At 42.1% G+C, this 14,694-nt stretch overlaps 1 protein-coding gene across 1 annotated transcript in view; it reads right to left on the bottom strand.

Annotated features, from left to right (window-relative positions):
- The window catches only part of MYO10 (myosin X), a 210,744-nt gene that overhangs the window by 66,696 nt on the left and 129,354 nt on the right, over window positions 1–14,694 (bottom strand). Inside the window, exons 15-19 of the mRNA XM_079984894.1 lie at window positions 13,247–13,339; window positions 12,828–12,896; window positions 12,524–12,606; window positions 9,926–10,034; window positions 9,213–9,293 (exon numbers count right to left, since the gene is read on the bottom strand). Coding sequence (XP_079841020.1) covers window positions 9,213–9,293; window positions 9,926–10,034; window positions 12,524–12,606; window positions 12,828–12,896; window positions 13,247–13,339 — 435 coding nt within the window. The remainder of the gene's footprint in view (window positions 1–9,212; window positions 9,294–9,925; window positions 10,035–12,523; window positions 12,607–12,827; window positions 12,897–13,246; window positions 13,340–14,694) is intronic.

Raw genomic sequence — 14,694 nt, forward strand, 5'->3', positions numbered from 1 at the left:
ACTTTGCTCTCCACAGTGGGCACTTCCCGCTCCTTGCTGTTTACCGCTTGCTGACTCTGGAGCACATGTGACGATGTTGCAGCACATCTAAGTGCTCCTCCTCTCTGTTCAGCCACGCAACACTAAACTATATTCCGCACTCTCAGGATGAGTTGCAGCAAAGCCTCAGGCTCACATGCTGTCCCCTCCTCCTGTGGCACAACTGTGAAGAATTTGCAAACTTTATAACAGCCCACAGCTTGAATTAACCATAGCTTAGGGTTTGAATGGTGCTGGTGGTCAACAAAAGAGGTTTAAAGACTGTCTCAAGGCACATCTAAAAAAATGTAGTCTAAGCACCGGCAACTGGGAAACACTGGCCTGCGAACGCTCCAGTTGGAGAACAGCCTTTACCAAAGGTGTCATGGGCTTTGAAGACACTCAAATTCAACGCAAAGGAGAAATGTGCTAAGAGGAAGGAACGCTTTCCAAACCCTCACCGTGATCAACTCCTGTCTAGAAACCAATATCCCCACTGTGGAAGGACGTGTGGGTCCAGAATTGGCCTCCACAGTCACTTACGGACTCATTGCTAAAACTGTGTTTATGGAAGACAATTGTACCCGGCTACGAGGGATCGCCAAAGAAGAAGAAGGTACATCTAAGGCTTGAAATGTTCTCCTTTTGGCCATGCTGGAGGTGGAGGAGAAAGAGGGGAGCGATAATGGGAGCTGCGACAATTTAGCATTTTGGTTTAACAGACTATTTTTATTTATTTATTTTGTGATAATTTATTAGTTTTGAATTACAACAATCCAATAATAGCTTCATTATAACAATGCCAAATTATAATACAATTAATAATACCAATCATTAAGATGCCAAATTATACAATTTAGGTTGCCCCCCACGTACTAGAATTAATGGTTTCATTATTTTCTGTGTTTCAAAATCTTATAAATTTCAATTGCGCTCCAGTCCAAATACCAATCCCTTATATCGCAACTGCAGTTTTGACGACTTCCATTTGTATTGACATATTGAATGATTTCTACACCTACAGATGTGTTTAACAGAAGAATTACCATATTTTTCACTCTAAAACACGCACTCGACCATAACACGCACGTAGTTTTTAGAGGAGGAAAATCCGTAGGCATGCCACCCGTAGGCATTCCCTCCATAACACGCACAGACATTTCCCCTTACTTTTTAGGAGGAAAAAAGTGAGTGTTATGGTGCAAAAAATAAGGTAATTGCTTTTCTTTTTTGGCGGCGGGGGGGGGGGCGCTCTGCCCCTTGTCAAACAGCAATGGTGCCCCTACCAAAGAAGAATATGTAACGTACTAAAGATAATCACAAATAGGTTGAATATTTCTTTTGCTGCATTATAGCTGTCCAATACAGTGGTACCTCGGGTTACATACACTTCAGGTTACATACGCTTCAGGTTACAGACGTCGCTAACCCAGAAATATTACCTCGGGTTAAGAACTTTGCTTCAGGATGAGAACAGAAATCATGCTCTGGCGGCACGGCGGCAGCAGGAGGCCCCATTAGCTAAAGTGGTGCTTCAAGTTAAGAACAGTTTCAGGTTAAGAATGGACCTCTGGAACGAATTAAGTACTTAACCCGAGGTACCACTGTACGTTGTTTTGACAGGGATTTTCTTTTTTTAAAAAACAACCCCAAAACATTCTCTTGGCAATGAACATTGTCAGTCCATTTAAAACATTCATCAGTCATCAGCCTTTCAGACCATGGCAGGCATAATACAGAGCTGTGTGTCTACGGCAGGCCTTGCTTAGTCATTCTTTTGAGAAGAGGTGAGGAAGGTTCTTGTATTGTCTCTTTCTGTCCCCGACTGACCTCCCACATCCTATAGAATCTTGTTCCTCATAAAAGCTCTGGCTTAACTCATGAGTCATCCTGAAAAGCACTTGATATGGCGGTTACACATGACAAGGGGGAGCAGTGTGCTGTCTAGACAACTACTCAAAGCTTCGACCCACCCAGACCCCGACATTCCTTTATACCCTGATGCACAACATTCTTCCCATTGTGAAAAGGAAATATAATCCCTTCGGCCAAATCCAGCGGGCCGAGAGAAACCATCGAGATCTCAAAAAGATACTTTATCCCTGGTCGAGCTGTAGCCATGTTTCCTTCTGACGACGTGAGCGGCTCATACGAACTGCTCATCCCCACCGGGAGTCCCTTCCAATTAAAACTTTGCACCTGTCATCAACTCTCCGCCAAGCCACGCACAAGGGCAGCCTTTTCCGTGGCCAAGACTTTAAGCTAGCAGAGAGCAGGCAGACATCCGGAGAAACATGTGTCATTTCTGTCCTGTCGTCTGGTTCACAGCCTGATGCATTTGTGTTGAGACACAAGAGTGTCATCTCTCATTTCATGTAGAACGGTGAACTGTGGTACCTTGGGTTAAGATCTTAATTTGTTCCGGAGGTCTGTTCTTAACCTGAAACTGTTCTTAACCTGAGGTACCACTTTAGCTAATGGGGCCTCCCGCTGCCACCGTGCGATTTCTGTTCTCATCCTGAAGCAAAGTTCTTAACCCGAGGTAATATTTCTGGGTTAGCGGAGTCTGTAACCTGAAGCGTCTGTAACTTGAAGCATCTGTAATCCAAGGTACCACTGTATCTCTTGTTCCCAGGCCTTGCTCGCAGATCTGTTGCCACAAAGAAATGAATGGCATACCTGCCAACATTTCTCTGATGAAAATAGGGACGTCCCAATCCATAATAAGAATAAAGGTAAAGGATCCCTGGACAGGTCTATGGGGTTGCAGCACACATCTCACTTTCAGGCCAAGGGAGCCAGTGTTTGTCCACAGACAGCTTTCCTGGTCATGTGGACAGCATGACTAAACCACTTCTGGTGCAACGGGACACCGTGACGGAAACCAGAGCACATGAAAACACTGTTTACCTTCCTGCCGCAGCAGTACCTATTTATCTACTTGCACTGGCGTGCTTTTGAAGTGCTAGGTTGGCAGGAGCTGAGACAGAGCAACCGGAGCTCACCGCTTTGTGGGGATTAGAAACGGCCGACCTTCTGATCAGCAAGTTTAAGAGACTCAGTGGTTTAGACCATGGCATACTGTAATTTATTTATGTCCCCATTTCCTAAAATTGTATTCTAAGCAGCTGAGAAAAGAGGTGTTACTCAGACCAGCACTAAGGCTGGGTATAAACCAGAGCTATGTTTCCCAAGAAAGCTATTTAATAGAGGCTCAGCTGGAATAGCCTTATTTCTTTAAAATGGTCTACCTGCAAGTCACAGGAAGACTTGAAACATAATATGTGGAGGAATGTGCACACACAGATGTATGGGTGTGTACTATGCATTGAAAGTACATTTAAGCACAAAAGGTTTAATCTTAACTGTATAGAAATGTATGCTTTCAGTAATGCTTTCTTTTGTGAATGTTCAATCCTTAAGTTGTTGTTGTGGTTTAAAACGCACATGTAGATTATAGCATCATGCTTGTACTACAAGAGGTGTTTCTTATTTGCAAAGTTGCCTTATGATAACTTTGCTTTAAACATATAGTCACGCAAGGAAATATTTTGGCAAGGAGTCAGATACTTGGGTTGGGCAGGGGGTGGGGGAAGAACCTGGAAAAATCCTGAACTGAGTAGTAAAAGCACAGTGCATATATATATGTACCGTATTTTTCGCCCCATAGGGCACACTGGCCCATAGGGTGCACCTAGGTTTTTTGGGGGGGGAATAAAGAAAAAAATATTATTTCCCCCCCAGGTGCGGGGCTGGGGAAGCCCGAGCTTCCCCTGACCCCAGCCCCCAGAACAGGCTGCAATCCACAAGCCTAGGGAGCCGGGCAGGAAGTCGCGCCGGTCGGTCGGAGCGAAAGAGTATAAACTTAAAGCATTTGCAGATGACCTAGTATTGACCTTACAGGAGCCAGAGCCTAGTACCAAAAGGGTTCTGCAGCTGATTTATGAGTTTGGTCGAGTGGCGGGATTTAAACTTAATAAGCAAAAAACTAAGGTTCTAGAAAAAAACTTGACTTCTTTAGAATCAGAAAGGTTTCAGAAAGAGACAGATTTAAATGTGGTCAAAAAAGTAAGATATCTAGGGATAAACATAACAGCGAAGAACAGGAACTTATATAAAGATAATTATGAAAAATGTTGGTCTGAAATCAAAAGGGATCTAGATGTTTGGTCAAGATTGAAACTTTCCTTGTCAGGACGTATTGCTGCTGTTAAGATGAATGTATTGCCAAAAATGCTGTTTTTGTTTCAAACTTTGCAGATTGTGGATAAAATGGAGTGTTTTGGGAGGTGGCAGAGAGATATTTCTAAATTTGTCTGGCAGGGCAAAAAGCCCAGAATCAAGTTTAAGATATTAACCGATGCTAAAGAAAGAGGGGGCTTTGGCCTGCCAGACTTAAAGTTGTACTATGAATCAGCAGCTTTCTGCTGGTTGAAGGATTGGCTACTTCTTGAAAACACTGATGTTTTGGATTTGGAAGGATTTAACAATGCTTTTGGTTGGCATGCATATTTGTGGTATGACAAGGTTAAAATACATAAGGCTTTCACGAATCATGTTGTCAGAAAAGCAGTGTTTAATATAAAGTCGAAATATAAAGATTTATTGGAAAACAAGACCCCAAGGTGGTTATCACCAATGGAGGCTAAGGCCCCGAAAAGACTCAATATGGAGGCCAAATGGCCGAAATATTGGGAAATAATAGAAAAAGATGGAGACAATTGGAGGTTGCAGAGTATGGAGAAAATAAAGGATAAAGTGCGAGATTGGTTACATTATGCTCAGATTAAAGAAGTTTTTAAGTTGGACAAAAAGATAGGATTCCAGGTGGAAAAATCAAAGTTAGAAACAGAACTGTTAGAACCCAGCTCTAAGATACTTTCAAGAATGTATAATTTGCTGTTAAAATGGAATACACAGGATGAAACGGTCAAATCAGCAATGATAAAATGGGCACAGGACATAGGGTATAACATTATGTTTGCTGACTGGGAAAAGTTATGGACCACAGGTTTGAGATTTACGGCATGTAATGCCTTGAAAGAAAATATTATGAAAATGATATATAGGTGGTACATGACTCCAGTCAAGCTTGCAAAGATATACCATTTATCTGACAATAAATGTTGGAAGTGTAAAGAAGCTGAAGGAACTTTCTTTCACCTCTGGTGGACTTGCCCTAGGGTGAAGGTTTTCTGGGAAATGATATATAATGAGTTGAAAAAGGTATTTAAGTATACCTTCCCTAAGAAACCAGAGGCCTTTCTCTTGGGCATTGTCGGCCAGAGTGTGCAAAAGAAGGATCGAACTTTTTTTATGTATGCTACGACAGCAGCAAGGATACTTATCACTAAATGCTGGAAAACCCAAGATTTGCCCACACTGGAAGAATGGCAGATGCAACTGATGGACTATATGGAACTGGCGGAGATGACTGGCAGAATTCGAGACCTGGGAGAAGAACTGGTGGAGGAGGACTGGAAGAAATTTAAGGATTATCTACAAAAATATTGTAAATTGTATGAATGTTAAGAAAGATGTAAGATTAGTAATAATATGGCTTCAACAAATTAGTTATAAAGAATACAAATTTAAGTGTAATTGGAAGAAAAGATAAATTTTGGTTAAATAGTATTTTATAATTAAATCTCTAAAAGAGTGATTTTAAATTCCAAAATTTGAGATTTAATCTTGGGAAATTATATTATATGAATGGAATAATCTTAATAATTTGCCAGCAAAATTTATGAGTTTAGAATGCAGGAACAAGAGGTGTGAGGAAGTCCTAGGATGAGAACGAAATGTGGATATTGGAAAATACTATGTTATTATGTATGCTTTTTATTGTTTTAAATTTTTTTTAATAAATATTATATATATAAAAAAAAGGAAGTCGCGCCGGGCTCCCCCGGCTTGCGGAGAGCTGCCCGAAGCCCGGGGCGCGCTGTTCAGTGTGCCCCAGGCTTCGGGAAGCACGCAGCTCTCCGCAAGCCTTGGGAGATCGGCGTGACTTTGCGCCCGTCTCCCCCGGCTTGCGGAGAGCTGCCCGAAGCCCAGGGCGTGCTGTTCAGCGCACCCCAGGCTTCAGGATGCACGCAGCTCTCCGCAAGCCTTGGGAGACCGGCTCCCAAGGCTTGTGGATAGCTTCCTGAAGCCTGGAGAGCGAGAGGGGTCGGTGTGCACTGACCCCTCTCCCTCTCCAGGCTTCAGCGAAAGCCTGCATTCGTCACATAGGACGCACACACATTTCCCCTTCATTTTTGGAGGGGGAAAAGTGCGTCCTATAGGGCGAAAAATACGGTATATATGTGTGTGTGCACAGATATAGATAGCTAGATAGACAAATAGATAGATAGATAGATAGATAGATAGATAGATAGATAGATAGATAGATAGATGATAGATATAAATATAGTCTCAGGGAAAGACAGAGAGCCCTAAAGGCATATCCGCCACATATCTTCTAAAAATCCTGTTCAAAGCCCCTTTCATGAGAGCAAGATACACACTTCAATCTTTTTGGTTGCCCTCCACCCATCCAAGTTGCAATTCCAGCCAAAACTGGGCAGCTAAGCTCTGCACACATGTGCCCAAAACACTATGCAACACGATTAACGGCTTGCACAAACTCAAGTCATAAATAATTATCTACAGCATACAGTTCCATATCTGGCTCCCTATTCAGAACAAAAAAACCCCAACCCCAACAGTCCAGCTTTCTTCTTGTAATTACTAGGAATTTTTCAGAAGCTCACCAGATGTTTCTTAGCAAACACTGAATCGACCAAATGTTAAATCTGGTGTTTTAACAAAAATAAAAAATGGATGTTGAAAATGTTGTTTGTAAGAATAGAAGAAAATTATTATAAATTAGTTTAGAGATGGTATTTAACACCAGTCAGATTAAATCAAATAAACAAGGAATATTCGATGTTACGTTGGAGGGAATGCCAGGAAACAGGGAATTATGTTCACACGTGGTGGGGGTGTAAATATGTACAATTTTTTGGCATAGGGTGATATGTTAAGGAGATAACAGAAATCACTGGGTTAAAGCTGACTGAAAGTCCACATGTAGCATTATTATCAATTTACAATGGGGTGGAAGGTTCACAGGCTATGAAGGACTTGCTCACAAATATATTGACAGCTGCATGAATTATTATAGCCAGGAAGTGGAAGGGGCAAAAAGAATATAAAATAGAAGAATTATATAAAGAGGTGTGGGATATAGCTGTTAATGATAAATTAACACGTGGCATTAAGGTAAAACAGGGAATATGCAGGAGAAATGATTTTGAGGTGATATGGAGGGCGTTTGTAAAATATGTATTGTTAAAACGGAAAGGGGTCAAACCATTGCAAGAGGTGTTGAAATTCTGGGAGGCTGGATAGTCACAATGGAATGGTCTCGTGGGTGGGGTGAATATTTTTATTCTTATTTATTTATTTATTTATGATTATTACTTTGTCAAAATAGAAGAAGGAAGGAAGGAAGGAAGAGTTTCTTTCTAAAAGTACTGGAATCTAAGCCAGAGATTAAGTTCCACGAAGCTCTTGGGATCCTTGAAGCTTATCACGAGTTCCTCATTGAAAAGGTCAGGTATGGTCTAAGATCCATCTTTTCCTGCAGAGCTACAGAGAAGTGGGTGGGTGCCAGGATGCATCCTTGATTAATCTGAGGTGGCAGCAAGACACTCAGGAGGTCTGGCCAAGGCCCCATATGAACAGATTATGAGAATATTCCCCACAGTTCCTCTACATAGCACTGTGATTTCTTAGGAGGCCTCAATATGGAAAGAGCTGCCTGGAAATTTGAAAACCACTGGTTTAAACTCTTAAGCAAAACATGGGCATTGTTTAAAACAGGGGTCAGCAAACTTTTTCAACAGGGGGCCAGTCCTCTGTTCCTCAGACCTTGTGGGGGGCCGGACTATATTTTTTGGGGGGAATGAATGAATTCCTATGCCCCACAGATAACCCAGAGATGCCTTTTAAATAAAAGCACATATTCTACTCATGTAAAAACACGCTGATTCCCGGACCGTCCACGGGCTGGACTTAGAAGGCGATTGGGCCGAATCTGGCCCCCGGGCCTTAGTTTGCCGACCCATGCACTATGCCCCACAAATAACCCAGAGATGCATTTTAAATAAAAGGGCACATTCTACTCATGTAAAAACAAGCTGATTCCCAGACCATCCACGGGGCGGATTGAGAAGGCGATTGGGCCGGATCCGGCCCTTAGTTTGCCTACCCATGGTTTAAAATTTAGCAAGTAGCTATCAACAACCTACAAATTAAACTAATACCTGCTTTAACAACCACAAATATTTGTTTCATTTACAGTCGTACCTTGGAAGTCAAACGGAATCTATTCCGGAAGTCCGTTTGACTTCCAAAATGCTCGTAAACCAAGGCACAGCTTCCAATTGGCTGCAGGAAACTTCTGCAGCCAATCAGAAGCTGCGGAACCCGTGCCGGACATTCAGGTTCCAAATAACATTTGCAAACTGGAACACTCACTTCCTGGTTTGCGGCGTTCGGCAGCCAAAACTTTCGACTCGCAAGGCGTTCAGTTTCTGAGGTACGACTGTATTTATTTCATAAAAATTATATACCACTTGATGGTTATGAAAAAACAGTCTCAAAGCAGTTTGCAAAGAGAACAAAACAATAAGCTATTAGTAAAAAAAACATGAAAACAACTCCTTCAATCCTTTGAAACATAAAATCAACAATAAACTAAGAAGAGATTGCAGCATATATCTACACTGCTTTCCACCTTACCTGGGCGTAAGCAGGATTAAACGAATTGAGGCTTACTTCTGATTGTACATGATTGCAGCCTGAGGGGTGTCTCACAAGATCAAAAAATTGCTAGCAAAGGTTTCTGCTAACCCTTAGTACAAGCTGCTGCTTTGCCAACTGTTTCATCTATCAGTTAGAGGATTTCAGAAATGCAGTATAATCTTTACAGCACACACAACAAGCGTAAGGTAAACCAACAATTAAGGACTGAAGACATGATGCGGAAAGTTGGCCAGCTTTGAAAACTACGTAGAATCTCAGAGATTAGAAGCAGAATTTTGCTGTTCTATAGGTAGTGGTGATCATGAAAAAACAAGGTTCAGCCATCGTTCCATGGTCACCTGGAAGAAAGGCAAATGCAATCTTAAAAGCTTAAACCTTACCTTCTCCATGTTCGGCTTGATACAGCGGACAAAGAAAGGGTTGGAGGTGCTTAGCGTTGCCATTAAGGAATGCAGCGAATCCTAAAAACAAAACAAAAAAAAAAATAGGGGAGGAAGGATCAAATTGTACCTTGTACTTATCTTGGCAAACCATTTGCAAGCAGTTGCCGTAGCAGCACCTAGTGGCAAGGACTGAAAATTACACCAGAGCAGGCTTTCCAAAAGGAAAAACAGAGAATCATAGATTTGGGAGAGTTGCAAGGGGCACCAAGGGTCATCTAGTCCACCCCCCTCCAATGAAGGAATCATAGCTAAGGGATCCGAGACAGATGGCCACCAAACTTCTGCTTAAAATTTCCAAAGTCCTCAAGAAGGATGCAAGGGCAGCAGCTGCTACCTGTGATCCCTAGCAATAATAATAATAATAATAATAATAATAATAATAATAATAATAATATATTTATACCCCAGCCACTCAGGGTGGCTCCCAACAGAATATTAAAAACACATTAAACATCAAAAACTTCCCTAAATAGGGCTGCCTACCAATCAGAGGCATGCATCTAATAATCAAAATTATAACTTTTTGAAATGTGTTGTCTGATCAGCTAAAAGGAAGGACCAGAGTAGATTGAGTGAGTAAGAGAATTCAGCCCTACTGATCACACACAAAAGGCAACGCTTGGAAGAGCTCGATGGATGAAGGAGCTCACCTTAAACTGCAGGCTGACGGTGGGCTTCCGATGTTTGGTTCCAGATTTTAAAGTATCTTGGCTGCTGCGGCTGGAAACATGTTCAAAGAGGTCGTAGATGAAATCGAGGCTGAAACAGAAGCAGGAGAGGAGAAACCATGTTTCACAGAATAAAATAAACATGTGAAATGCTGCTGCAAAATTGGTTCAATGTTAATTCAGAAGAGCAAAATATGTGGCAAAAATGTGATTTTAACGAGTTTTTCCAGGTTGTGGGAAGATGCTGAAAGTGTTCATAACAAAACCTCAGCCAAATAGCCATAAAAGCTTCACATATGCAGCTCTGCTAAGTACTGAACAACTTCCCCTCTGCATGCCTCTATATTATATTGGTTAACATCCTTTAAGGAAAACTCTCATGATGCTTCTATGTGTCCAGAGTTATGTCTGCCTCCTTTATTGCACAAATTAAGCAACAAGCATTGCCTGTTTTCTTTGTTGGGCTCTTTTGACTTTCCCATGAAAGCTGCTGTATTTAGTAGAAGAATGAGGATTAAAATATGTATATTAAGGAGATAAGAAAACTACTGGAGCAACCTATTAAAAAACCAACATCAACACTTAGCAAAATCAATCTACTTACAATGGATAATGGCTGCAAAATTTTGGAAGAAATCAGATTTACCAACAAAAGATGAATGGCTTCAAAGTGCTTGGCAGACCTTAATGATGATAAAAATTATGCACTTCAAAAGATTCTGGGGAAATGGGACAATCGATACTTATAGATAACTGGAGACCTTTCATAACATATGTAACAAAATACTGAATATTGTCTGACATCATTAAATTGCAATTACACTCTGTGGTGAAGGTAACTGTGTATTTCATTTCATTTTGCTGTTTATTTTATGAATACAATACTGTACAATTAAAAAAAATTTAATAGGCCAATATTCATTGGTGATTTCACATTTACAGCCCCCTGCCCACGTACCCCCCCACTGCAACCCGCCCCCCCCATAAGTTAGATTTTCCAATTGCAAGTGTTGCACAGAGTAGTTTTTATGTACTTTTTCCTCCACATGCAACTATATGTGTACAAAAGTTTTATAGGTCTATATTCTCATACATACTGATACACACATCTCTCTGAAGATTTATCTAAATGGCCCCGCGTTTCATAAGCAGGACAAACAATGTCAGCTCCCCCCCTGCAACTACTCTATGGTGTGGTTGTTTTTTCTACTGAAAAATTCTCTCTCCGGTTAAGAGTCGCCGTTGGAATACAAGACATTCAGATTCTACATTAAGTGAAGCGTTCTGAAAAATGTAAAACATGTGAAATTCACATGCGCTTCAACAACAATAAAAAAAAATCTCAAATTGTTATATGTCCGTAATTTGTTTCGGCTGCGAATGCAGCAAATTACAACCGGAGCTCTCAAAAAATTGTCACTCCATAAATTAATAAAAATCAATTTGAACCTTCTCCAAATGGAATGAAGACAAAAAATTATTTGGCTGGTGTCTTGCTGACTTGATCAAAACATTGCAGAATGTGGGCACACACAATCCCTTTAAAGGAGTATTAAGGTATGCAAAATTCAGGGGAGGCAGAATAAACATGCCCCTTGACCTTCGGCGCAACCAGTCAGACGCAAATTGGTGGGTATGTCATTCATAGAGCTTTATCCTCTTTCCACAGTCCAGGGCGAAGAAGAAGAAGAAGAAGAAGAAGAAGAATTTGGACCTCATATCCCGCCTTTCACTCCTCTTAAGGAGTCTCAAAGCAGCTAACAATCTCCTTTTCCCTTCCTCCCCCACAACAAACACTCTGTGAGGTGAGTGAGGCTGAGAGACTTCAAAGAAGTGTGACCAGCCCAAGGTCACTGTCAGGGAACTGCCATCAGAGCAGGTGGTGGAAGGGCTCAAGGAGGTTAGGAGAGACTTAACAGCAGAGGAAGGAACCAGCAGGGGGAGAGAAGGAGCTCCGAGGGAAAGGGAGTCGGAAGAAGGGCTCTGGGACACTTCCAGCGAAAACAGTGAGGAGGTTTCAGGACCTCCTATAGGGACACCCACACCTCGCCGGAAACTGTCACGCCGAGAGTCCAGAAGACGCGTTTCCGTTAAGGAGCTTTTATGTTGGAAGAGATTCCGCAAACGCCCACTGTCGGATTCTGCCAGCGACTGAGGGAGCCATGCTTAAGGGCTCCGCTAAAGACAGAGTTTTGCTAAGCTGAGCAAACCCTGAGGGACTAAGCTTTTACGCACAAGCAGCTCATCATCCCATCACAGTCACCCAGCAGCTGCATGTGGAGGAGCGAGGACGTGAACCCGGTTCACCAGATTACGAGTCCACCGCTCTTAACAACTACACCACGTTGGCACCCTACAAAACAAATCAAAGCACGCGTACACACAGCCCAGACTGTATGCGATAGCAGACTCACAACTCGGTGCAGTTTCTTAGCAAATCCAAGTACAAGAAATTATGAAGAGTGCAGGAGAGTGTCTGTTTAGAACTGCAAACCAAAGGTATATTGTGGTATATTGAGGCCACTGTTTCCAGCATCTTAACAAGGATCAAGACCCCCAGATTGAAAATAGCTGACGTACCTGCTTTCCCGCAAGAGGTTCAGGAGATCGTCCCTGAAAGTGTCCCTGTTTTTCTCCAGGATTCCTCTGACATCATACTGAACCTATTTGAAAAGAGGCAGAACAGGCTCAGCTTTTTAAAAAAAAAGAAGAAGGAAAAAGAAGCCCCTCTTATTAACAGCTTCTCACAGAGGGACCATTGTAAACAGCAGAGAAGAAACTGAATGCTTCAGTTAATTTGCAAGTGGCTGCAGGGCAAAACTGAACTGCCTCTGAAACGCTCTTTGGAAGAATTTCAACGCACATTAAGGAAAAAGGAAATTACCTCTCCAGCATAATGTTTCACTCCAAAGTTGTGAACAGCAACCCTCGGTTTCACATAAAAAGGATTGCTCTGTTTACAAAAGGGGAACAAAAAAGAAAGATAAACTTTTAGGTTGAGGAACTGAAATATTGAAGGAGGTCTGAATAAGCTTGCTTATCAGAACTCACTGGAGGACCGGCTTTAGAAAAGGCCTGCTATGTCTGTTTGGGTACTTAAGATTTTCTTACAGACACTGTGTGCAAAACCTCCATGCATTATCTCTCACAATGAAGAGCAGCACAATGCAGGTCCCAGAATTTTAACCAGAAACACTTTTGCAAAGTCAATAAACACTCTGAACAGGAGAAATTCCAACTACGTCTTTGAAGATCTGCAGCACACCACACATCTATAAAACAAATGAGAAATACATTACTTACCGCATGTTGGATGTGTAACTTTGCCAACAAGGTGCTGTCCGTAGCTTGGGGAAAATGGCTTTCTTCATTGATAAGTGCTAACAAACCAAGTTTCTGGATAATTAAGACACAAGACAAAATAATATTAGGCAGATTACAAACAGTTTATACTTCTGTTTTCTTTTTTGTACAGCTGAATTATGGTGCTGGAGGAGACCCTTGAGAGTCCCATGGGCTGCAAGAAGATCAAACCTATCCATTCTGAAGGAAATCAGCCCTGAGTGCTCACTGGAAGGACAGATCCTGAAGCTGAGGCTCCAATACTTTGGCCACCTCATGAGAAGAGAAGACTCCCTGGAAAAGACCCTGATGTTGGGAAAGATGGAGGGCACAAGGAGAAGGGGACGACAGAGGATGAGATGGTTGGACAGTGTTCTCGAAGCTACCAGCATGGGTTTGCTAAACTGCGGGAGGCAGTGGAAGACAGAAGTGCCTGGCGTGCTCTGGTCCATGGGGTCACGAAGAGTCGGTCACGACTAAACAACAACAACAACAACAACAACAACCTCTGGTTGCGAATGGGATCCATTCCGGACGCCCATTCGCAACATGAAAAGCCCACAACCTGAAGCGCCGTATCTGCGCAGGTGCGCGGCGCGATTTGGCGCTTGTGCGCATGCGTGAGTGGCAAAACCCGGAAGTAACCCTTTCCAGTACTTCTGGGTCGCCGCAGGACGCAACATGAAAAAACGTATCATGAAGCAAACGTAACATGAAGTATGACTGTAATTTTTAAAAAACCCTTTTCCAAAAGGTGTTAACACAGTGGTGCTGGGCTTTTAGCTGCATAAATGGATTTGAATGGAATATTCTTCCAGGTGCCTGAAATGAAGGGTTGCCATCAAAAACAGCAGCCTCATATCTCTTTTTTATAACATCTAGTGCAGAGGTGACTAACCTGTGGCTAGCATTTGAAATTTTGCATTTTGCACCTGGCTATCAGCCACTTGCAATGTGGTGAAGATGTCCAGGAGCCAGGATGGCACCTGATGTCTCCATCATCTGGAGGTGCATGCCTGGGAATCCTTGGGATCTGGACTGCTTTCACACACTAGCAACACATCCTGTAGAATTCTACCTGTTACATTTTTTCTGCACAATCAGAATGACAAATATGACTTTTGAGACGCCTGGCCCCCAAATGACAACTAGGCATTCTGTTTTGCCGACTATAACCCTGGTTTAAGCAGCCATTTGTGGCCCTCAATATGTTGCTGAACTACCACTCCCATTAACCCTGGCAATTTGCTTAATAATAATAATTTATTATGTACACCCCAGCCACTCTGGGTGGCTTCCAACAGAATATTAAAATACAATAGTCTATTAAACATTAAAACCTTCTCTAAACAGGGCTGCCTTCAGATGTCTTCTAAAAGTCTGATAGTTGTTTTTCTCCTTGGTGGGAG

This window comes from Podarcis cretensis, assembly GCF_951804945.1.
Source record: "Podarcis cretensis genome assembly, chromosome: 7".
Classification (NCBI taxonomy): Eukaryota; Metazoa; Chordata; class Lepidosauria; order Squamata; family Lacertidae; genus Podarcis; species Podarcis cretensis.